The sequence below is a fragment of the Rhinoraja longicauda genome, chromosome 6, assembly GCF_053455715.1.
Source record: "Rhinoraja longicauda isolate Sanriku21f chromosome 6, sRhiLon1.1, whole genome shotgun sequence".
Classification (NCBI taxonomy): Eukaryota; Metazoa; Chordata; class Chondrichthyes; order Rajiformes; family Arhynchobatidae; genus Rhinoraja; species Rhinoraja longicauda.
The window spans coordinates 71,172,461-71,198,306 of NC_135958.1; the positions used below are offsets into that span (position 1 = coordinate 71,172,461).

At 42.0% G+C, this 25,846-nt stretch overlaps 1 protein-coding gene across 3 annotated transcripts in view; it reads right to left on the reverse strand.

The window, feature by feature from the left end:
- Positions 1-25,846, reverse strand: part of tmc6b (transmembrane channel-like 6b) — a 62,583-nt gene that overhangs the window by 16,940 nt on the left and 19,797 nt on the right. For 2 of the 3 annotated variants that reach the window (XM_078401882.1, XM_078401881.1), the window contains exons 2-10: positions 17,052-17,210; positions 14,897-15,042; positions 14,107-14,217; positions 11,590-11,745; positions 10,867-10,969; positions 8,404-8,494; positions 5,455-5,706; positions 2,664-2,839; positions 665-809 (exon numbers count right to left, since the gene is read on the reverse strand). In XM_078401882.1, coding sequence (XP_078258008.1) covers positions 665-809; positions 2,664-2,839; positions 5,455-5,706; positions 8,404-8,494; positions 10,867-10,969; positions 11,590-11,745; positions 14,107-14,217; positions 14,897-15,042; positions 17,052-17,107 — 1,236 coding nt within the window. In that variant the 5' untranslated portion in view covers positions 17,108-17,210. The remainder of the gene's footprint in view (positions 1-664; positions 810-2,663; positions 2,840-5,454; positions 5,707-8,403; positions 8,495-10,866; positions 10,970-11,589; positions 11,746-14,106; positions 14,218-14,896; positions 15,043-17,051; positions 17,211-25,846) is intronic. The other variant, XM_078401883.1, reaches the window with a different exon arrangement.

Below are 25,846 nucleotides of genomic sequence, written 5' to 3' on the forward strand. Positions count from 1 at the left end.
ACCCCGTTCCTGCCTTCTCCCCACACCCCTTGATTCTGCTAGCTCTAAGAGCTCTCTCTAACTCTCTTTTGAACGCATCCAGTGAATCGGCCTCCACTGCCTTCTGAGCCAGAGAATTCCACAAATTCACAACTCTCTGTATAAAGGTTTTTCCTCATCTCAGTCTACCCCTTATTCTTAAACTGTGGCCCCTGGTTCTGGACTCCCCCAATATCGGGAACATATTTCCTGCATCTAGTGTGTCCAATCCCTTAATTTAATAATTTTATATGTTATGTCACGTGAGGACACAATTCTTACATTTTTGTTTTAGTTTTAGAGATAAAGCATGGAAACAAGCCCAGGCCGACTATCACACTGGTTCTATGTTATCCGACTTTATCATGTACTCTTTGCACATTAGGAGAAATTTACAGAGGCCAATTAACCTACAAACCCACAAGTCCTTGGGATATAGAAGGAAACCAAAGGACCTGTTTCAGTCAGTCAAACCCCACACAGACAGCACCCATGGTCGGGATGGAACCCAGGTCTCTGGTGCTATGAGGCAGCAGCTCTACCAGCTGCGCCATCCCAATGACACTACTTTCTAATAGCAACATTATTTCAAAAGCTTGCACTAGCATCACATATGTTAACACTTACCATGAAGGAAGAAACTCACCTTAAGCTGGGTGCTGATGTCCTCATGATTTAACGCAATGGACTTTTTTTGAGTTACTTTAAAATCCCAAAAGCTGAACATTTTCACTGCCATACCACGATAGCCACTGCCCACTCGATAACTCTCTCCAAAAGCTTTGGACAAGCTAAAAGGTTACATTTAAAAAATGATTGAATCTTATTGCACGTCACAGACCTGTTTCTGCACATCTCTGAACACTAATTTGATCTACTTAAAATCAAAAACTCAGACCCCTCACATTTCCTTGATTATCGTTGCTTTTTGCATATCTTCCATTCATTTCTCCCAAGTATCATCCATATCTCCCATTCCCCTTTCCCCAGACTCTGTCTGAAGAAGGGTCTTGACCCGAAACGTCACCTGTTCCTTTTCTCCAGAGATGCTGCCTGACCCAGTTACTTCAACTTTTTGGTCTGTCTTTGGTTTAAACCAGCATCTGCAGTTCCACCTACAAATTTCCCAATAATAGTTGGTACCTTTGCACACCTCAGCGAGAGAACATACCTTTAGACATTTTGGACTTTAGATATAGGGTGAAAACAGGCTCTATGGCCCACCGAGTTCGCGTTGAGCTGTGATCACCCTGTACACTGGCATTATTCTAGGAATAATTTACAATTTACAGAGGCCAATTAACCTACGAACATGTACGCCTTTCGAGTGTGGGAGGAAACCAGTGCACCCGGAGAAAACACATGCGGTCACGGGGAGAAAATACAAACTCTGTACAGACAACATCTGTTGTCAGGGTCAAAACTGGGCCCCTGACACTGTAAGGCAGCAACTACCACTGCTGTGCCACCGTGCTGCCAAAATCTTGGTCTATAAATCACAATTTATTTCCTGAAAGAACTTACCAAATTTAAAGAATGAATCCACACCTATCTTTAAAGTGGGATTGTAATTTCATTACAGTCAATATTTTCATCCCTCTCCTGACATACATCCAATAAGTCTAAAGTGGTATTTGATCATTACATTGTATCCACAATTGGCACTGCTGCTTATTTTGGAAAATTATGCCAAAAGTACCAAAATATTCCCGATGCTTTATCCAATACTAAATCAACAATCAACATTGCTGAAAGAATTAGTTGATCAATAGTAAGGTGCAGGTTGAAAATTAGCAGCTCTCTTCTGTGCACTACTAGAATCACTGCATTTCATAAGTACTTTTTGTTGGCCTCAAAGTGGTTGGAGATGTCCTTAAAGGGATGAGAAGATGCAGTGTAGATGCACGTGTACTTCCTTTCAAATGGCAAGAATATGTTTCAGGAATGCAGAGGAATATTCATCTCAAAGTCTCGACTTAATATAAGCGAAAAATGGAGCTGGAGAATTAAACGTAATTTGTGGCTTTCAGCATTTCACAAGCCATTTGCAAATGGCAGTGGCCTTTGTATTACTGGAGAATGGTTGCAAGACAAAATCATTAGCCTTTGCCTCAGATGCAGCTTGCCTGCTAAGCAGGTGACTTTAAGAGGTGTGAGCGGTCAAGATGCTTGGATTCTCAGTAGTACATTGGGTGAGACAACAGGTAGCTATTTTTAAAAAACCTTTCAACACATATCTAGCTCTGCAGCAACTACCCAGTAATATTGTTAAATAGGTTTTTACACCATCAATAGATGTACTGACAAATAACCTCGGAACAGGAGAAATAGCACAAGTTTGGACATTATTAAAGCACCAAAAACAAGTGACAAATGGCAATGAAGAAGAAAAAAAGAACACAAGAAATACCAGTTGACTATTTGCCTACTCATACCTGCGCCACCATTCAAACTTTTACCTCAGTGACACTTTCATGAAGTATGTTTAATTTCCTAATATCCTATAAATGCATTTTCAATATTATCAATAATTGCCACGAAAATTCTCCACAGCCATTTTGGTAGAGAAGTCACAAAGACCATTACATTTAATAGACTGTACAGACGTTTGCCATTTGAGTAAAATATATATAAAAGAATGTTACCAATGAACCAAAATGATGCAGGTGATGAAAAAGGAAGATCCAGCAGTGTAGAGGTATGCAATCGGCATGTTATATGGTATATTAATACGGCTATTATTGTAGCCCAGACTTTTCCAAATAGTCCAAGTGTTGTTAGTATAATAACCATAATACAGAATTGTGTCTGTAAAATAACCCTAAACATGAAAAGAAACACAAATAAAAATCACAAATTAAACACGCTATCATTATATTATATTAGTGTCAATTCACTTTGCGCAAAGACTTCCCATTACAATGCATACAATGGTTTAATTGTACATTAGAAGTCCCATGCTGAGTTCCTCAAGAACCATCTAATTGGATAATATTACACTGGGTGTAATGCACCTCTGTTAATGGCCATGAGGGACACAAAACAAATTGATACACAAAACCTTGCCTATCAAGTTACATTTTCATATGTTCTATTTATTCTCAAAACAGATTTTAAAATAATTCTTGAAATACCAGCTGATGGGCTGATTCTTGATGGGCTGTGGGGGCCATCAATGGATACTTTTAAGGTGGAGATGATAGGTTTTTGATTAATACGGGTGTCAGGGTAATGGGTGAAGACAGGCGAATGGGGTTGAGAGGGAAAGATAGATCAGCCATGATTGAACGGCGGTGAAGAAGTTGATGGGCTGAATGGCCTAATTCTCTTTTCACGCATACTGCTTGACCCACTGACTGCTTCTAGCACTTCCAATTTTTATTTCAGTTTGCTAGCATTTCCAGTTTTTTTATTTTCAAACTTCTATATTCATTTAGTTACATCAACCAGAACCAAATATATTCCTTAAGAAATCAACAATTTATTCTGATAAAAGAATACAGGGAAGAAAGCAGGACTACACAAACTGTTTTTTTTCTTTTTGCCACATTTTTCATACAAGGTACACCTTTGTCTCCCAATAAGACCAGAACAAAAAGGGCACCTTAAGAAAGGAGATGAGGAGGGTGTTTTTCAGTCAGAGGGTGACGAATCTGTGGAATTCATTGCCACTGAAGGCTGTGGGGGCCATCAATGGATACTTTTAAGGTGGAGATTGATAGGTTTTTGATTAATACGGGTGTCAGGGTAATGGGTGAAGACAGGCGAATGGGGTTGAGAGGGAAAGATAGATCAGCCATGATTGAATGGCAGTGAAGAAGTTGATGGGCTGAATGGCCTAATTCTGCTGCTATAACTTAAGAATGTCGGTTTTAACATCTGAAATAAGAGAGTTATGGCCATTATTTCAGATCTTAAAATAAGAGAGTTATGGCCATTAGTCTTTTCTCTGTGCTATAAATGTGAGATCCAGACAGTCATCAGAAGCAGATTCAGTTACAAATGGTTTGCAGGAATTTGTACAGCACATACAATTCTTTCCTATTGTTCACTTGGCAATAAAACCCAGACCTTTTCTGCTGCAGAGGAAATCCAAGATAGCTTTTATTATATCTGTCTATCTAATTATCTACAAATAAATCACAGTTACAGAAAAAGCTATTTATTTCAACTATTCCATGTTGTAATCACTTTATATTACTACCATGTTAATGCATTTAAGCATATTGAAATGGAATGGTTTATCATGGTGTACTATTTTAGCTGCATCAATCTAAACAGCCCGAGAATAAGTTCAATTTAGGATGCAGCCCTTTGTCAATTGTTTCTAGCCTTGATCAGTCCTCTGACCAATTTGGTTTTGTTCAGAGATATAGCACGGAACCAGGCCCTTCTCCCCACTGTCTTTGCCGCCTGTCGATTATATGTTCACACCAGTTCTATGTTATCTTGCTTTCTCATCCTCTCTCTACATCTCCGCACAAGTTACGGAGGCCAATTTACTTATAAACCTGCATGTCTTTGGGATGTGGGAAGAAACCAGGCCACTCGGAGGAAACCCATGTGGTCAAAGGGAGAACCTGCAAACTCCATACAGACAGCACCCGAGGTCAGGACTGAACTTGGGTCTCTGGCGCTGTGAGACCACAGCTCTACCAGCTCAACCTCTGTGCTTAACAGTTGGCAGGACTTTGGGTTATGTTTGAGACAATCCATTCTGCAGTAGTGCAGACCAAATCGCAGAAAATCCACCTGTGGAGGATAGGTGTTCCTTGGGCAAAGGCATTAGCAAGCACTGTGACTTGCACCTGGCCATCAAGAACCAAATCAGTTTGTTTAAGGTACATGCAAATGCAATTGTCCAAATACAAATGGAATGTGGGAGGAAACCAGAGCACCCGGAGAAAACCCGCACGGTCACAGGGAGAACGTACAAACTCCACACAGACAGCACCCTTAGTGAGATAAAACCCAAGTCTCTGGCGCTGTATGGCATCAGCTCTACTGCTGTGCAACAGTGCCGCCCAAATGTTGTAACAATAAAAAATATTAATGCTAAGATGCTAGTTTGCACTAGTAGGGAGAGTCTAGGACGAGAGGCCTTAGCCACAGAATAAAAGGAGCTACTTTTGGAAAAGAGATGAGGAGGCATTTATTTCATCAGAGGGTGGTGAATCTGTGGAATTCATTGCCACAGATGGCTGTGGAGGCCATCAAGGGATATTTTTTAAGGCGGAGGTTGACTGATTCTTGATTAGTAAGGGTGTCAGGGGTTACGGGGTGAAGGCAGGAGAATGGGGTCGAGAAATGAAAGATAGATCAGCCATGATTGAATGCCAGAGTAGACTTGATGAGCCGAATGGCCTTATGCTGTTCCTTGACTTATGACCTTATAAGAGAACGCTCTTTCAAATAAACTAGATTTATTTTACTTACAGTCCCGTACAGGAGTTCTAATCCAACAAATGTTCTTTTTGTTATTTCAGGAGGATTTGTGGCTTGTGGAATAACAATAAAGCAAAGGTTCAGGACAAGGAGGAAAGTATTGAACATTAGCAGCATCTTGAGGAAGATGAAGTATGAAAGCACACCCATGCCAAAGCGACCGCTAATTTGTTTCTGGGCGATTTGCCACAGCTGCAACGAGTGTAGGAAGGAGTGGAATCCATACCAACACTGCCTGGTTGCCTAATTACAAAACAAACACAAGAACAAGGTTACACAGCCTGTAGGAGGAAAACATGGTTTGAATAGAGTCACAGAGCTATAGAATGATATAGTGTGGAAACAGGCCCTTCGGTCCACACCGGCCAACATGTCCCAGCTACACTTAGTCCCACCTGCCTGCGTTTGAACCATATCCCTCCAAACCCGTCCTATCCATGTACCTGTCCAACTGTTTTTTAAATGCTGGTTTAGTCCCTGCCTCAACTACCTCCTCTGGTCTCTCTTCGGTTTAAACCAGCATCTGCAGTTCCTTCCTACATACCTCCTCTGGCAGCTTGTTCCATACACCCACCACCCTGTTTGTGAAAAAGTTACACCTCCGATTCCTATTAAATCTTTTCCCCTTCACCTTAAACCCATGTCCTTTGATCCACCTACTCTGGGCAAGAGCCTCTGTGCATCTACCAGATCTATTCCTCTCAAGATTTTATACACCTTAATAAGATCACCTCGCATCCTTCTGTGCCCCAAGGAATAGAGTCCCAGCCTAAACCTGCACCAGTAGCTCAGACCCACTAGCCCTGGCAATATCTTTGTAAATCTTTTCTGTACCCTTTCCAGCTTGACAACATATTTTCTATAACTTAGTGCCCAGACTGAACACAAAACTCTAAATGTGGCCTCACCAATGAGTTGTACAATTGCAACCTGACCTCCCAATTTCTAGACTCAACATTCAAACTGATGAAGGCCAATGTGCAAAACGCCTTTTGACCACCCTATCCACCTGCGACTCCACCTTCAAGGAACCATGCACTTGCACTCCTAGATCCCTCTGCTCTACAACACTCCCCAGACCCCGACCATTCACTGTGTAGATCCTGCCCATGTTAGACTTACCAAAAAGCAACACCTTACATGATAGAAGTTGCTTTATTCTTTGGATATTTGACAACATAATAACACAGGCAAGGTTTTAGCAACAATGAAAGGTATTGCATATATATCAATAAAGAAATTAGATTTATATTGTTTAGTTTAATTTAGAGATACAGCAAAGAAACTGGCCCTTCGGCCCACCGAGTCCATTCCAAGCATCGATCACTGTTAGCACTAGTTTCGTTATCCTACTTTTCGACCCACTCCCTACACACTAGGAGCAATTTTACAGTCCTATTAACCTACAAACCTGCACGTCTTTGGAATGCGGGAAGAAACAGGAGCAACCATGCAGCCACGGGGAAAATATGCAAACTCCACACAGACAGCACCCAAGCTCAGGATCAAACCCGGTGCTGTGATGGAGCAACTATGGCTTTCCACATTTGGGGAAATAATACTTTCTACAACTTGAGATGCATGTGTCGTTCAAACTTTAAAGGAGATTCAAAATAGGATTGACATCCATTCTTTGGCAGGACTCCATCACCAGGATTGAAGAGGATTGCAGTTTTCTAACATCTAGTGTTTTGTGTTTCTCAGTCCCTGCATTCTCCCGTTCTCATTCACCTGCTCCTAAAAACATCGCATCCAGAGAGATCAGCTGAAATCAATAAAGGAAGACACAGAGTACTGGAGTCGTTTAGTGGGTCAGGCAGCATCTCAGGAGCACATGGAAAGGCGACGTTTCGGATCGGGGCCATTTCTGTGATGTGCCTGATCCGCTGAGCTACTCCTGCTCTTGGAGTCTTCTTTTGTAATGAAACATCTGCAGTTCCTTGTCTCTGAAATTAACAAATCCTCACCACCACCATTTGCATCACCCAAACCCTTCATCTCCATCCTACCAAACAGATTCCCCTTGTTTGCTCCTCCCCTCACCCTTTTGTACAACTGAACGCAGGTTTGGTTTCTAAATTTTCCCATCTGAACAAGGTCATCAACCTGAAATGTTAACTCATTTTCTCCCCCACAGAAGCTTCCTGACTGCTGAGTATTTATAGCAATTTGTGTTTTTATTGTACAGTAACGAAACCCCAACATGAACGGCCTACATGTGCATATACCCATTTTGAGACTCAATCAAATTTCCAGGCCAGTTAGCAGGAGAAGTCATCTTTTAGAGGAGAGCATTTTTGGACAATTTGAGAATTTAATAAACAATATAATTTCCATGTGAACATTACCAACATCTTGTTTCCCACTTGAGAGTCTTGAGTGCTTTTTCTGAACGTTAAGCTCTGTATTCATGCAAATTGCTGTTAATAGCCTGTGCTGATTAATGTTCCGAGAAATTTCTTGTTGAATAGTACATCAGCATAAAAAAAAATGAATAGAGGCCTTTAGAACCAAATAACTGAACGAAGATAGACACAAAATGCTGGAGTAATTCAGTGGGTTAGGCAGCATCTCTGGGGAAAAAAGGATGGGGGACATTTTGGATCGGGACACTTCTTCACCCTTCTGAAGAAGTCAGGTCTGGAGAAGGGTCTCGGCCCAAAATATCACCCATCCATTTTCTCCAGAAATGCTGCCTGACCCGCTGAGTTACTCCAGCACTTTAAGTCTATCTTTTGTGTGGACCAGTATCTGCAGTTCTTCGTTTCAACAACTGAACTGAAATATTGGTTCTGCTTCACAATGATTTATTTTGTGGTTCTGCATATTATAATCTCCTTGCACATTGCTCAATGCAATAGAAAATGATTTTGTAAATAATAGACATTCAAAAACAATGTGGGATGGTTTTAAAATGAAAACCTTTTAAACTTTGCTTACAATGATCAGACTGTACTTTACACGGCTCCAACATGAGAGACGATTTGTTTCAAGAGGACCGTCATCAACATCCCTGCATGACGTCATGCGCCTGATGGAATAGCTTCAGGTTAGATACACAGAACATAGAACAATACAGCACAGGAGTGGGCCCTTCGGCATACAATGTATGTCAGAGAGGACTCTCTTGAACTTCTACATGTGTACAATAGAGAGCATATTGACTGGTTGCATCACGGCCTGGTTCTGCAAGTTGAAGGCTCAGAAACAAAGAAGGTAGCGGTAGCGCAGCGGTAGAGTTGCTGCTTTACAGCGAATGCAGCGCCGGAGACTCAGGTTCGATCCTGACTACGGGTGCTGCACTGTAAGGAGCTTGTACGTTCTCCCCGTGACCTGCGTGGGTTTTCTCCGAGATCTTCGGTTTCCTCCCACACTCCAAAGACGTACAGGTATATAGGTTAATTGGCTGGGTAAATGTAAAAATTGTCCCTAGTGGGTGTAGGATAGTGTTAATGTACGGGGATCGTTGGGCGGCACGGACTTGGTGGGCCGAAAAGGCCTGTTTCCGGCTGTATATATATGATATGATGATATGAAGATTACAAAAAGTGGTAAACACTGCCCAGTCCATCACAAGTACTGACCTCCCCACCATCAAAGGGATTTACAGGTGTTGCTGCCTCAAAAAGGCAGCCAGCATCATCAGATACCCACACCACCCTGGCCACACCAGGCTGTGACCATATTGTCTGACCATATTTCACTCTTACCATCGAGAAGAAGATATAGGCGCCTGGAAACTGTAATGTATCTTCAAATTATTCCCTACAGCCATCAAGCTATTAAACACTACAACCTCCAAAGAAGCTCCGAACTACATAGACTTGAGGGCATTGGTTTTGTCTTTTTGGTGTGTGCATGTGTGTGTATGTATGTGTCACACAGGCACTGAATTTTGTTTTCTAGTTTATTATATTGTTTACAGAGTACGACGTTTTCATATTCTGTTGTGCTGCTGCAAGTAAGAATTTCATTGTTCTGCCTGGGACATATGACAATAAAACCTCTGGACTCTTGACTTTTAAACATGATGCCAAGTTGAACTGATCTCATCTGCCTGCACATGATCCATGTCCCTCTATTCCCTGCACTTCCATGTGCCTCTCCAAAAGCCTCTGAAACACAACTTGTGATTATACAGTCAACCTCAGCCCTAATGCCATACCACGATATGTTCCACCATTTGAATGATTTTAACTTCCCCATGCAAGTAATAATTATGTAGCAGAGGTTCCTTTGTCCCTCACATCTAAACCACGATGATCCAGCCTGCAATGACTACAACCATCAAAAGAATGTCAAACCGTTGGTGCCAATTAGTATCATGGTCTGAACAGAAATTGGCTGACCATCTTTCACACTAAATCCTTTCAGCTTAAATGGTAATTTCATCTGGTGTTGAAATAAGATCCCAGCGAATATTCTTGTGGGGATGCATTGATTTTTTTTTTCCATTGCAAAAAACATTAACGGCCTAGTTCTTAAAAGTTTAGTTTAGTTTAGAGATAGAGCGTGGAAACAAGCCCTTTGACCCACCAAGTCCACGCCAAGCAACGATCACCTGTACACCTGTTCCACCCTACACGCGAGGGACAATTTACAGAAGCCAATTAACCTACAAACGTGCACTTCGTTCGAATGTGGGAGGAAACCAGAACACTCGGAGAAAATCTAAGCATTCACAGGAAGAATGTGCAAACTCTGTGCAGACAGCACCCGCAGTCAGGATGGAACCCAGGTCTCTGGCACTGTAAGGCAGCAACTCTACCGCTGAGCCACTGTTCCGCCCTGTGCAAAGGCATGTGCAACTATTATGAAAAAAAGACAAAATACTGGAGTAAATCAGCAGGTCATGCAGAATCTCTGGAGAGCATGAATAGATAACGTTTCTGGTCGGGATCCTAATTCAAACCTAGTTTGAAGAAGGGTCCTAATCCGAAATGTCACTTATCCACATTCTTAAACAAAAGGATTCTTAAACAAAAGGATTTTTTAGCTCCAGCCGTATTGTAGAGGATAGATCAAAAGAGTATCATGCTTTCAATGGATTTAGACAGACAGCCATGATATTACACAAAAGGTTAGTCCTTTTGACCTTCTGTTGACCATGATAGAACAACGGAAAGACTAGGAATGTGAAAGATGCAGTAAAATGGCACAGCTCATCACATTGTTCATCTGTGGAATTCTCTGCCACAGAAGGTAGTGGAGGCCAATTCACTGGATGTTTTCAAGAGGGAGTTAGATTTAGCTTTTAGGGCTAAAGGAATCAAGGGATATGGGGAACAAGCAGGAACGGGGTACTGATTTTAGATGATCAGCCATGAGCATATTGAATGGCAGTGCTGGCTCGAAGGGCCGAATGGCCTACTCCTGCACCTATTTTTCTATGGAGTTTCTGACCTGAGCTCTCGTTTCATTGTGAGATTCAGAGGCATGCTCTGCAGCATCTTAACACGGTCATTCCCAGGCATCTGCTGCAATTCACCCAAGAGTTTTTTCTTTTCTGAATATAGAAATTAAACAATAAAAAATCCATTAGTTCGTTCTTTGCAAAATAGCAACCAACTAGAAGAGCATATTAACTCAAAGGAACAAAAAGTTTCCACTTAAAAAAAAATGTACTCGGAATTTTTCCAATCATAACTCTTGATAATGATTAAGATTGTTTGAAGTGATTGGCTACAACAGCTCAGAGCAGTTTGTCCTCTGTCATTCCCTCATTTTCGTGGGAATCATTGTTAGCCGCCTCCTCACCTGTTATGGGAGCTCATACAGAAGACTCCACAATAGTGCAGTGCAGTCACAATAATGACAATTAAACACTTTTGACTTAACTCTGTTATTTTAAATTCTGTTATCAGGTGCTTCTCCTTTGAAAGGGAAGTTTGATAAAAATATGATAAAACACAGTACAACATGCTCTAATCTCAATCAAAATGCCGACAACGGACCAACTGAATTAACCAATTTAACCCATTATCCCACCATAGCACAAGATAACACAATGACGAAAGTTCATCAAGTTGCATAGAGATTGCTGTAATTTACATAAAATATTAAAACAACTATTTCGGTGTGGACTCTTTTTCATCATCAAAAATGTAGTCTTGCATTAAAACTCACCTAACTCTTCTTCATAAATCCCGTCTACTGAAACTGCATCCCGAATGCTTGGTCTCATAGAGCGAGGCATGTCCGTCAGGGCAGGTCGGATTCTTTTCTGCCGTAATCTCAATGTACGGTTGTAATATTCGGAGATAATTGCACCCTTTGACCGACCTGTATGTTGCATAACGTAGGAAAATAACTGCAGATGCTGGCACAAATTGAAGGTATCACAAAATGCTGGAGTAACTCAGCAGGTCAGGCAGCATCTCAGGAGAGAAGGAATGGGTGACGTTTCAGGTCGAGACCCTTCTTCAGACTGAAGAAGGGTTTTGACCCGAAACGTCACCCATTCCTTCTCTCCTGAGATACTGCCTGACCTGCTGAGTTACTCCTGCATTTTGTGATACCTTCTGTATGTTACATAACATTCAGTTCCTTTTATACCCTGGTGATCTCAATTGACATTCAAAGTGAAGACCATAAACCTTGGGGAATTAACACGGTTATAAACCTACCAACAAACTTGTGACACTGACTTCTGGTTGAAGGTGAAGTGTGGTACAAGATGGATACTGTATCCCTTTTTTGTTTTTATCTAAAGGCAGATTTCTTGACTATACAATTAATGGGGAATAACCCAAGTAGGTTTTTGAGCAGAAACTTCTTTATCCATTTGTGGCTGAATCCTAGCCTTAAAATACCACTTTCTAAGGTGACGATGTACAAGTATTGAACTTGCAGCACCCAAATAAAAACAGAGAAAGTTTGGCCTCTTGCTTATGAAACTGCCACATTGAACACCGCCAAATGAATTTCAGCGATAGAATTTATTTTCTATATTAAAAACAGAAAAAATTAAATCAGACAAATTCCTTTTTGGAGACACATGAAACTGCAGATGCTGGTTTACAAATGAGCTTTTAGCTCCCCTTCTATTAGCACCAGGGTGAAACCACAGAAGCACGTGGTCTTGTCCTCAAAATGTGAAAGCATCACCATAAAAGCAAAATATTGGCCAGGTAAACAGGCCAAAATACACCATGTACGCACATTGTAGACATGGAAATTGGTAATGTTTAGGATAAAGCCAATCTGGCTTATTGCACACACTCAAACATGGATAGAAAGTGCTGGAGTAACCCAGCGGGTCAGGCAACATCGCTGGAGAATATGGATAGGTGATGTTTTGGGTCGAAGAAAGGTCCCAACACAAAACGTCAACTATCCATGTTCTCCAGAGATGGAGCCTGACCCACTGAGTTAGTCCAGCACTTTGCATCTTTCTGCAGCCTAATACATCAAGTTACTCCAGCAGTTTATGTTTTATTTTGTAAACCAGCATCTGCAGTTCCTTGTGCCTACTTGTTTTTTGGCAGAGAAGTGGGACTAGGCCTCAACTGGAGGCCTGGCTGCTCCAGCCATTCTACAAAGTGGAGGGAGCAAAAGGCTATGCATAAGCCTCAAACATCAGACCCAAGACTCTAACCCACTCAACCACCCCGATGATGACTTGTTGCCAACAAAGGCTTTTTAAAAAAATGGTTTTTCAAATGTCACTGATGGAAAAATTTGAAATACAGTTCAAGTAGATTTAATTCAAAAACAATCTAAAGATATTTTTTCATTTAAGAGAAAGCAAAGGTTAAATGAAGAGGAGGATCTCATCAAAAACCACCAAATAATGAAAGGCCTAGATAGTGTGGTTGGAGAGGATGTTTCCAGTAGTGGGAAAGTATAGCACCAGAGGGCACTGCCTCACAATAAAAGGACGTACCTTTGCAATGTTGATGAGGAGGATTTTTTTTTAGCCAGAGGATGGCGAATCTGTGGAATTAATCGTCATAGTTGGTTGTTATAGCCAGATCATTGGGTGTTTTTAAAGGGGAGATTAATGGGTTCTTGATTAGTAATCAAAGGTTACAGGGAGAAGGCAGAAGATTGGAGTTGAGAGGGAAAAATAGATCAGCTGTGGTCGATTGACGGAGCAGACTCAATGGGCTGAATGGGCTAATTTTGCTCCCATGTCTTATGGTCTCCGCTCAGGATGGTAGTGTTTGTTGCTGGACTCTGAATGTGATAGCAATTCCTCCCGAGTTCCTGCTCTTCTGGCAATGCAAAGGCTTGGAACCGATGGACAGGCTGACCTGTGACATGGATGACCCTTAGATTCAGACTAGTTTATTGTCATAAACACCTGGGTGCAAAGAAAATTTCTTGTTCGCATGAAGCTTGCAGAACGAACAGTATACCTTGATAGTTTTGTTTGGAATTGTAAGTTAGAGGCAAGTTTGTTTTGGACCACTGTTGATTCATGTAGTAATAAGTGCAAATACTCTCCAAATAAAAAATAATCATTCTCGTATTCAACTATTTAAACAATGAAGAATGAGCTAAATGTTATAATTTCTGCAATATATATTCACTCCTTATAACCCTTAATAAATGTCTAATGCAGTCTCCAGATGCCTATGTATATAAACAATGCACAGTTCATTCAAGTAAGGCAATATAATTAAGAATGCTAAAACTCACCTATAGTTCTACTGGGCATGAATGAAAGGATTTTCATGGTAGCTGGATCGTAGCAGTCAACTTCAGGCCATTCTTGTCTTTGAGCTGGTGTACTGTGGTACCCTAAATTTTCTGAACAAGATCAGAACATAAAATAAATTTCAGAATCCAACATTCAGGGTCTGAAGGAGGATCGAAACCCGAAACTTCACCCATCCTTTTTCTCCAAAGATGCTGCCTGATCCACTGAGTTACTCCAGCACTTTGTGTCCACCTTTGGTGTAAACCAGCATCTGCAGTTCCTTGTTTCTACATTAGGGGAACGTATTTCATTCTGGAACTTTTGACTTTTATTATCTCTATTGTAAATGCTGCCGTTGCACGTGTCTTTGTCAGTGTCTAGTGACTGATCCTTCCCTCAGAGGGCACCCATCATTCAAAACACGACTTCTTGATCAGCACCCACACTTGCACTCAATCCATAAAGCCCCAAGTATGAAATGCCCACCCTCACATTTCAATCCCATCCTATCGAGGTCTTCTCTTGTTTGACCACATTCCCAAGACCTGTTCCTCAGCTTCAAGACTCGTGTGCATTTTATCAGCTGGCCCTCAGCTGCTGGAGACCTCATGCTCTCGAAGTCCTTCCTCAATAACCGTTTACTCCTCGAAATTACTCTCCTCAAACCCCACATCTTTGGTGTTTATTTTTCCACATGATTGTGTGAAATACATTAATTATAGATATGACATTTCCACATTCATGATCCTGCAGAATTTATGGATAATTTAAAACAGAACTGGGCATTACCAGAGCCCACAGTGGGCAGATCCTCCATCTCAATCATCTCCGATGGCTCTACATCTTGAAGGCTTTGTTCTGAGATTAGATGAGCAAAGGAATCATGAACCACATCTTCATCAAAGCAAGAGTCAGGAGAAGCAAGATCATCATAACTGGAATAAAAATATATTTATATTTTATGCACCAAGTGGGCGGCACGGTAGCGCAGCGGTATAGTTGCTGCTTTACAGCGAATGCAGCGCCGGAGACTCAGGTTCAATCCTGACTACGGGTGCTGTACTGTAAGGAGTTTGTACGTTCTCCCCGTGACCTGCGTGGGTTTTCTCCGAGATCTTCGGTTTCCTCCCACACTCCAAAGACGTACAGGTATGTAGGTTAATTGGCTGGGTAAATGTAAAAATTGTCCCTAGTGGGTGTAGGATAGTGTTAATGTACGGGGATCGCTGGGCGGCACGGACTTGGTGGGCCGAAAAGGCCTGTTTCCGGCTGTATGTATATGATAAGTCTATTGGAACCTCTGACAACAAAACATGAGTTTTTAAAGGCACACCCTTCTTGTCAAACACATTAAAAAAAATATAAAGCCCCATTTAAACTTTCAAGAACTCGTATTCATCACAAAGTACTCTGGGATTTGGATCAGCGCTGGAACAATTTCTAACCACATAATTTATATTCAGAAATTCCACAGTGGTTCATGCGGTTTTCCAAAACGTATTATCATTAAAACCAGACATTCTTAGAATGGGCTAATCTACTAAGCAAACATTTTCCGGGTTTAATCACTTAATAAAGCAGCAGCAGCAGCAAGTTGAATTGACTCCAAATTAATGCTGCTTTGAAACATTTTATGGTTCAGTCAGTTGGAGTTCACTTGAAGATATTTATTTTGCAGAATTTTAAAAAAGACAAGTAGCCCACTATCTATTTGCCAAAATTTGTTATCTCTCTCAATATTATAGTCAGAGTCATGCAGCACAGAAACAGGGCTTCTAGCTCAGCTTGTCCACGATAACTGTTTACGCTAGTGTCCCATCTATGCTAGTCCCACCTGCCATCTTTGGCCTATATCCCTCTAAACCTTTCCCGTGCATGTACCCATCCAAATATCTTTTAAATGTTGTTATAGTATCTGCCTCAACTCCCCCTGGCAGCTCGTTCCATATACCTGTGTGAAAAAATTGCCCCTCAGCTTCCTATTAAATCTTTCCCCTCTCACATTAAACCTATGTCCTCTGGTTCTTGATTCCCTACTCTGGTTAAAAGACTCTGTGCATCCACTCTATCCATTTCCCTCATGATCTGAGACATTTCTATTATGCAAGAACTTTGGCTCACTCTTCACCTTATATCTTTGGCAGTGGGCTAAAACTGCATTTAGCTTAACAATTATAAAACGTTGGGAGTTTTGTCTCCTTAAATAGTTCTGAAATAAATGCTCACTTTCCAGGAGGTTGGTCAGCCAGTGATACAACATTTGAACAGCAAATAGGAAGTCATCCAAGCATGAGTGTGGCATGAGTGGAAAACAATGGTATTTTCTATTATTGATAGTGCACTTGCTCAAGGTCTCCATACATATACGTATCATATGCACAGAAGGATGAAGAACAGATGTTATTAATGGTTCGATAGTTTCATTATTATCACATGTACCAAGTTACAGCGAAATATCATTTTTGCATACAAATCAGCAAGACTATCACCATTCATAATAATCATCATCCCCCAGTTAGTACAGAATGTATAGAACAGACCACTGGGTCTAAATGAAAGAGGTGTCATTTTGGCGCCATTTTACAGTCCCAGCAGCAGCTGGCCACAAAGACCCTTTGCAGCAGTCGTCTCCATTCTCAGCCGTCCTGCAAACCATCGTCTCATTCATCGTACCGTCCTCTTCAGCCTTTGTTCCCTGGGGGGGGGGCATCTGAAGTAAGCTGTGCACACATGAAGTATCCAAACGCATTTCACGACCAGGATTTGAAATTGTTCTTTTGGAAAGGGCATACAATTATTGTGCCGTGCAAAAATATTTATAAACCACCTCACAGTTGACCGGGAATTATAATCTCCTGTCTGGTAAACTGAGCACCTGATCTGAGTCAACAACAAAAAGCCCCAAAAAACGATGCAATTCACCGGACGGATGTGACTCACTCACCTGATCTCAGGAGCATGATCCAAACTATCAAGGTCAAAGCTCACACTGCATGCCATGGTGCTTAGGTGATTTCTTCAGATTTGTAGTTTTATTTAATGTTTGTGGTTGCTCAATACCTTTGCCTCGTAACCAAATCACCTCATAACATTTTTTTGACACCTATTGAAACAAAAATAAAAACATTGCCTCAATACTTGACTGAGTTTCTAAATTAACATTCCCCTACATAATAGACTTAAAAATATAATTTAGTGCATAATACTGTGGAAAAACGTATCAATGTGCCTTCAATGCAGAAAAATTTCTGACAGGTTTCCGAGGCATAATCAACCAGAGCATAAGAAGCATAAGGAGCGAAAGAAGAAATACCATTTCCACAGCTGCTGAACCATTTTCAAGGCTATTGGGTGTTCCAGTCATAAGGATGTCAAACTAAGCTTCAGAAAAAAAATATTCCACCTCATCACGCACACAGTTAATGTGTTGGCTTGATGAATGGAAATCCCAGACACAAAATGATAGGAGGATTAAAAATTCAAATTTTGCACATGAAGATACGAAAAACCCATGCAAAGCATAAAATTAATTCAGCCTTTAAGGAAGTAGAGATAAGTAACGTGAAGGTGTTTTAAATTTAAATTTACATGTGTATATGAACAGCATCTTTGCGAATGTCAAACAGCTTTTCTCAGAATTCCAGTGAACATTATGCTGCTATTTAAAATGTTTGCAATATACTAGATCATATACAGTATATGGCACCAAGGTAAAAGGTCTGCCACAATGTCACTGAATGGTGGAACATGCATGAGGGACCTCCGCCTGTATCCACGTCCTATGTTTAAGCTTCACCCCAAAGTTACCTCTGATTCTTGGCAGCATAAAACATGGAAGTGTGAAACTCTAGTGTTTGTTCAATGGATATTCAATAAATGCATCAGAAGATGTCTGGGCTTTTCCATTTCAATGTAAATCAATGTTTAATACCATTGCTGCCAAGCATTTTCTCTAGTACAGAAAATAAACTTCTAGAAATGTAGTCTCAGTGCTTAAAGGCTGTTTGATTTTGTTGTTGTATACTGTTCCGACACCTTGTGTTTCACAAAAATGTACAGTTCACCAAATTATATATTGTTTGGAATGGTTGTATTTCATATCTACTTAAAACACTAAGCACCAGAGTAACTCAGTGGGTCAGGCAGCATCGGTGGTAGGAATGGATGTGACGATTCCTGACACGAAACATTGCCTACCCATTCCTTCCACAGATGTTACCTAATCTACAGAGTTACTCCAGCACTATGTGCTTTATGTAAAATTCCAGCATCTGCAGTTACTTGTGTTAGGAATAATATTCACAAATAATATCCCTTCAGGATATTATTTATTCCTTTATTTTCTATACCAATTAATTCCAAGGAATTATATCCTTTACACTGAATAATATTTCTAAATGTCAACCCCACTGATAATCACAAGATAAATGAAGGCAAGGTGACAGAATAGATGCAAAGAAACAATTAGAAAATCACTAACATTGATTTTAGAAGGGAAACAAATCCTGATCGAGTATCATTTCTGAAGTGGCAACTGCATTGAATTAACGAATGATGTTTAATTGTCATGCACATGGAATGTTATGACATCGATGTTTGGTGTGTGCACATGTTGGTGAGCTGTTCCTGTTCGGCTGGAATGAAGTGCACACCCTTGTATGAAGCTCATAATACTCTGAAGACCTGATTTCAATCTGTTTACTGGCACTAAGGCCTATTCTAAAGAAGGGTCTCGACCCGAAACGTCACCCATTCCTTCACTCCAGAGATGCTGCCTGTCTCCAGAGTTACTCCAGCTTTTTGTGTCTATCATCTATTCTAAAAATAATGGAATAGACAACAGAATAGATTTCAATCCTTCTCATAGATATGCATGGAATCGAGGAATATGGATCACGTGAATGCGGAGGAGATTAGTTTAACTTGGCATCTTGTTCAGCATGGACATTGTTGGCTGAAAGGCCCGTTCCTGTGCTGGATGGTTCAATGTTGTCTGTTCAACACAGTTGTGGATTAGCACTGGTGGGAAAAGTGATCCAGAGGGAAATAAAAATCTTTGTTGCACAACAACAGGATTTCTCTGACATTGGCTTTTCATCAGATGAACAAAAATTGCTGAGGAAGATCCTAAGTGATAGGATTTATATACATTTGGGAAGACAGGGACTGTTCAGGAATAGTCAGCATGGCTTTGTGTAGGGAAAATCCAATCTCAGGTGTTTTAATAGGTTTTATGGGGAGATATCTAAGAAGACTGATGAAGGCAAGGTGGTTAAGTGTGTCTTTATGACAATGGTTTTTTTCTGCCTATGCTGTCTCTGTTTGTTGTCGTTCGCCTGACAGGGGTCAGTTGACAGGGCACACCACGAGGAGGTCGACAACATGAGCCCACCACAAAAACCACCACAACGGCCTTTCACCTGAACAAGGATGCTCAACGCCAGCTAACCGTCACCCTCAATGGGTCACCCCTACAACCCATTTCCTACATATCTCGGGGTGAAACTAGATCGGCAGCAGACCTACAAGCAACACCTTGAAGCTCTCCTTGCTAAAGTCTCGGCTCGGAACAACCTCCTGCGTTGCTTGGACAGATCGTCATGGGGCGCCAGGACATCTACTCTTCGAACCAGCGCTCTTGCATTCGTGTACAGCGTCGCTGAGTACGCCGCCCCAGCATGGTGCCGCAGCGCTCATACCAGCAAGCTAGACGCCACCCTCAACGACACCATGCGGATCATCACTGGCTGCCTACGCCCTACTCCGACGGATCTCCTGCCGGTGCTCGCAGATATCGCACCCGCCAAGCTTCACAGAGAGTTCTTCACTCATAGGCTGGTGTGCAAGGCCCCATCGGACGCCAAACATCCTTTGCACCACCTCGCCCAGGATTCACAGCAACTGGGAACTCAACGCATGTCATCTCGTCGCCCTTTCTCCCGTCATGCAGCGACCCTCTGTGGCTCCGGTTTCAACATACTAGGAGCATGGAGAACCAGTTGGGAACAGACATCGCCACCTCCTCAATTCACTGTCGCACCGAACACCACAGCCCCACCTGGCTCGGACATGCCCCGCAAAGAGTGGGTCGCCCTGAACCGGCTCCGCACAGGGGTCGGCCGGTTCAACGCCAACATGCATCGTTGGGGGTTGCGTCCATCAGCAGCCTGCGTGTGTGGAGCAGACCAGCAAACAGCGCAGCACGTCATTTTCAACTGCGCTGTCCTTCGTCCCCCTGGTGGAGGGGTAAACCTCACGGCCCTTGACAACAGCACATTGCACTGGCTACAGCGCCTGGAGGGCGTTACATAGTTTCTGCTGCCTCAAACGCAAGAAGAATATGACAAGGTCCCACATGATAGGCCAGCCCAGAAGATGGACGCACAAGGGATCCAAGGTGAACTTGCTCATTGGATCCAATGCACAGGAAGGGGTGGAAGGATGCTTTTCTGATTGGATGTCTGTGAGCATGAGTGTACCATAGAGATTGGTGATAAGATCTTTGTTGTTTCTGATTAATTCAGTTTAGCTTATTGTCACATGTACAGAGGTACAGTGAAAAGCATTTGTTGTGTGCTAACCAGCCATCGACTTATGCACCAGCAAAAGAACAATGAAATTCTTAATTCGTCTAATTTAATTGTGTGAAAAATAAATTCTTGTTGTCCAAGCCCTGAAAATGTGCCAACAGCATCTCAGGAGTGGTTTAGCTGTGAAAACTAAACTAAGTTTACGATGGTCTGCTGTGTGTTTCAAACACCCCAAGTTTATTTGCACTGTGAAACTCCACGCAGGTCATATCAGACTGAGGATCCAAGCTCAAAAGTTATCAACTTCACTCATGCAGGTAGATAAGGATGAAGACAGGGCTTGTTCAAAGTCATCTGAACCAGGGTGCTTGACCATTCCGTGCAGAAAGGATTCTGGATGGGAGCACAGAGCAAGGATGTAAACATCCCCAAATTACTCTCTCCCTGGTATCCACCATCTTCCCCTGCATGGCAGTCTGCAGATCCTGTACAGAACTCCTCAGCTACCTCAAAGCACTCAGTGGTGTGGCAGAGACAGTGGAGCAGATGTCTCAGATTTCCAACAGACCAGGTTCATTCTTGGTTTCCATAGTCAAGGAGCCATACAGCAATGGAAACACTCCCTTCAGCCCAATTTGACTGCCAACCAAGTGGAATTCTGGGCTATTCCCATTTGGCCCATGTCCCTCTAAACCCTTCCTATCTATATAACTTCAAAAGTCTTTTGAAAGTCGTAATTGTATCTGCTTCTGTAGCTTCTTCTTACAGTTATGGACTACCCTCTGAGCGGAAGAGTTTCTCAAGGTCCTTATTCAATCTCTGCCTTCTCACCTTATCTGTATGTTTTGCATTTACTGTTAAGCTGCTGCAAGTTATAATGGCATTGCCCTGTTGTCGGTAAAATCGAAATGCTACCAGTTTAAGTTAGTTATCAGTGCAATTTTAGGGAGTGTGGGAGGAGACCAGAGCACCCGGTGAAAACCCATACAGGGCACAGGGAGAATGTACAAACTCCATACAGACTGCACCCGTAGTATAAGAAAATAACTGCAGATGCTGGTACAAATCGATTTATTCACAAAATGCTGGAGTAACTCAGCAGGTCAGGCAGCATCTCGGGAGAGAAGGAATGGGTGACGTTTCGGGTCGAGACCCTTCTTCAGACTGATGTCGGGGGTGGGACAAAGGAAGGATATAGGTGGAGACAGGAAGATAGAGGGAGATCTGGGAAGGAGGAGGGGAAGGGAGGGACAGAGGAGCTATCTGAAGTTGGAGAAGTCAACGTTCATACCACCGGGCCGCAAACTGCCCAGGCGAAATATGAGGTGCTGCTCCTCCAATTTCCGGCGGGCCTCACTATGGCACTGGAGGAGGCCCATGACAGAGAGGTCAGACTGGGAATGGGAGGGGGAGTTGAAGTGCTGGGCCACCGGGAGATCAGTGGCGTTAATGCGGACCGAGCGCAGGTGTTCAGCGAAGCGATCGCCGAGCCTGCGCTTGGTTTCGCCGATATAGATGAGTTGACATCTAGAGCAGCGGATGCAATAGATGAGGTTGGAGGAGGTGCAGGTGAACCCGCAGACTGCACCCGTAGTCAGGATCGAACCTGGGTCTCTGGTGCTGTAAGGGAGCGACTCTACCACTGCGCCACCGTGTTATTATTAATTACTGACAAACTCAAAATTCCTCCAAGAAGTTCTCTTGTTCACATGTGCAAGCCATCCTACTGGTTCTTGAATACAAAGGTTGCTGGCAGTAAACACCCAGGCAAAATAAATATTCAGCACTACTTTTTTGCAAAGTTAATTGCGATTACATTTGCAGGCGTTACAGGACGTTAAAGAACTCATCTAACCAGTCTGGCCGATTCTAACGTCAGCTGTAACCTGTTGTTATTAGAATCTATAAATAGCTGTCTGTGGCCATGTCTAAGGTTTTGCAACATGTGAAACTGAATAACAAACCCTGCAAGGAAAAAAGTTTTTTAATTATCTATTTTTTTAGGAAGAAAACAGAACTGTCGATTTTGAGAGACTTTAACAGTGGTCTCTTATGCCACATCTGAAGCTTTTATGATAGGCCACAGGCCCCCTACTCGATCATAAGACATTACAAGAAACAAAGATGTCGACGCAGAAAAACTGCAGACGCTAGATTGCAGGTTTATGGCAGAACAGCAACTCGTATTCCACTTGGGGAGCTTGCAACCCAATAGTATGACCATTGAATTCTTCCTTTTCCCTCCCCTCCCCCACACCGCGCCCCCCCCCCCACCACCCCGTTCCCCCCTCCCCCTCATTTTCCCACCTATCTTCCCCCCCCCCACCACCCCGTTCCCCCCTCCCCCTCATTTTCCCACCTATCTTCCCCCTGTCCCACCTCCATTTAATCTTTTCCCCCCCTCATTCCCCCCCCCCCCCCCCCCCCGTCGTTCTCTCCTTCCTCTGGCTTCACATTTTGCACCCATTCTATCCTTATCACACCTTTAAGCCTTTGCCTGACCATCTGCCAATCAACCACCCGCCCCCGCCCCACATCTGTACCCACCCGAGAGGAAACTTTTTTTCTACACATGGATAGTGGTATATTGAGCTCCCAGAGGAAGCTGTAGCAGTGGGTACAATTACAATGTTTAAAAGACATGGATAGGTACATGGATAGAAAAGGTTTTGAGGAATATTGCCAAACAAAGACATATGACACTAGTTTGGACATCTTGGTCAGCATGGCGAGGTTGGGCCGAAGGGCCCGTTTCTGTGCTGTATGACTCTATGACACATTAATGCAAATATAGTTCAGTGAGCAGACACAGACCAAAAACTGGATGGCAAAACCTTAGTTTCTTGGTGAGGAATGTTTAGAGATACAGCACAGAAACAGTTCCTTTGGTCCACTGAGTCCGTACCGACCAGCGATCCCCGTACATTAACACTACCTTACACACACACACACACACACACTAGGGACAATTTACACTAATGCCAAACCAATTTACCTACGTCTTTGGAGTATTGGAGGAAACCAAAGATCTCGGAGAAAACCCACTATTTCTATGCACTTTGTAGTTAATCTAGGATTGTGCTTATTTATGGTATTACTTTGGAGAACTGTATGCAAAAAATAATTTCACTGTACTGACAATTTAAAAAAAATTGAACCATTGAGCAGTCAAAGGATTCAAGGTGGGGCAAAGATGCACATGATTCACAGTAAATAATTTATTGTGCAATAACAAAAACAGTTTTCTCAGAAAACAGGATTGATTCAGTCGGAGCCATACTGCAGAGAAAATAGGGTCTTCGGCCTGACTCATCCATAGCAACAAAGGTTCTCCACAGATGTTGCCTGACCCATCGAGTTGCTCCAACACTTTGTGTCACTCCTTTTTATCACTGTTTGGTCTGCTCACTGTAGTTTAATCTACTATTTTAAAACTTTGAGCATAATATTAAAAGATGCAGTGGTAAGCAGGGACAACGTAATACATTTTTACCAATCTCTCAACATCGTTCCTCAGGATCCCCTTAGTCATAGAGACACAGCACAGAAACAGGCCCTTTGGCCCAGAAAGTGCATGCTGATCATCAACTACTCATTTATACTAATATAATCCAACTTTATTCACTCCATATTGTCATCAATTCCTCCCAGATTCTACCACTCATCTTAAACATCCTTTACTCTCCAACTTATTTTCCAAAACAACAGATAAGATTATTAAATGATCAAGATAATTGATTATTGTGATCACTGTAATTCATATCTCAACATTGAATAAGTATTTTATTCCCCATTCAGCCTGCAAACACACTCACATTTCTTTCTTCACCCGCACAGAAGTAACACAAAGTTACTGAAGTGACTCGAGAACGTAATTGACTGACTGATGATCCACACACAATAACATGTTGGAACTGGATGTGTACAGCAAAGAAACACGTCCAACAACTAAGACGTATTTCTCCAATCAAGGTTAAATGCTCCTTATCCGGGTAAAATTCCAAGAGGGAATAGTGTGTTATTAATGTTTAAATAAAGTATATCAAAACAATTCACATCAAACATAAATGGCAGCCATTCAAACTTGTGGTCAACACTGTTTTTTGTTAAGTAGATAGATCATTATAAATGAGAAAATTAAGTTGTAATTAAAGAGCTGTACAGTGGCACAGCTTAGCAATACTGCCTTACAGCCGTGGCAACCAGTGTTTGCACTAACCCTCGGGTTTGAGGATCAAACAACCACACTGGAATTTACATTTTAATCAATATCAGGCAACAGCAAATAATAGCAACCCTGGGGCACCTCCAGATAACAGGTAGAGATATTAGAAATTAATAGAAAACAGGCAAAAAGGCAAAACGTCTGAGCAATGAATTGGCACGGATTCTCATCCGAGAAGCTCTTAATGAAACAAACAGAAATCTTACAAGCCACTACAACTTATGCCTAGTCAATGCTCTGCTGAAAGATGTCATTAAGAAATCAATGTACCCAAAGAGCTCAGCGGCAAAGCAGTCCAAACTGGAAACATGAGAGCAGAAATGTTCACTCCGGTGAACAACTGGTTGGTCTGAGGAATGGAATTTATATTAATTTTCCTGTCCTTTTAGTCCCGTGTGAGATGATGAACAGTTTCCTCCCCCGATGCCTTGGGGATACCACATTTAAGGTCAACCAAAGCCTTAAAAAAACATAACAGAGAATGTGGACTTTGGTTTCAAAGTTTTCATTTGTTTGCAAAGTGATGTTTCTGGGCATTACAGTGGCCTAGTCTCCGGCATAATAATCATCTACATAAATAAAAGATCTGTGAAAAGTTCTATTCACCTTCATCTGTCTCCCCATCATTCTTGTTACCAGAGCTTTCTTGGCTAAATTTGTAAAGTTAACCAACAAAGTACGAGAATGTTAAAGTTAAAAAGTACTTACGAATTCACCAAGTCAGCAGTGCTTGAAGCTTCACTGAAGAAATGTTCAAGTTAGCTTTCATCCACAGAACCACTTAAAATATGAAGTCTTACTGCTAAAGCAGGAAAAGTAAGCCAGTAAGTCATGTCTGAACATAACTACTGTTACACAAAGTTGTTACAGCATGTCTGCCTTGCATTTTTCTCAGAGTCAGAAAAACCTTTGAGTAATCAATCGGTAAACAAATAATTGAATTCGCATTTATAAGATTTCTGACAACACTTTAGTTCCTCGAAA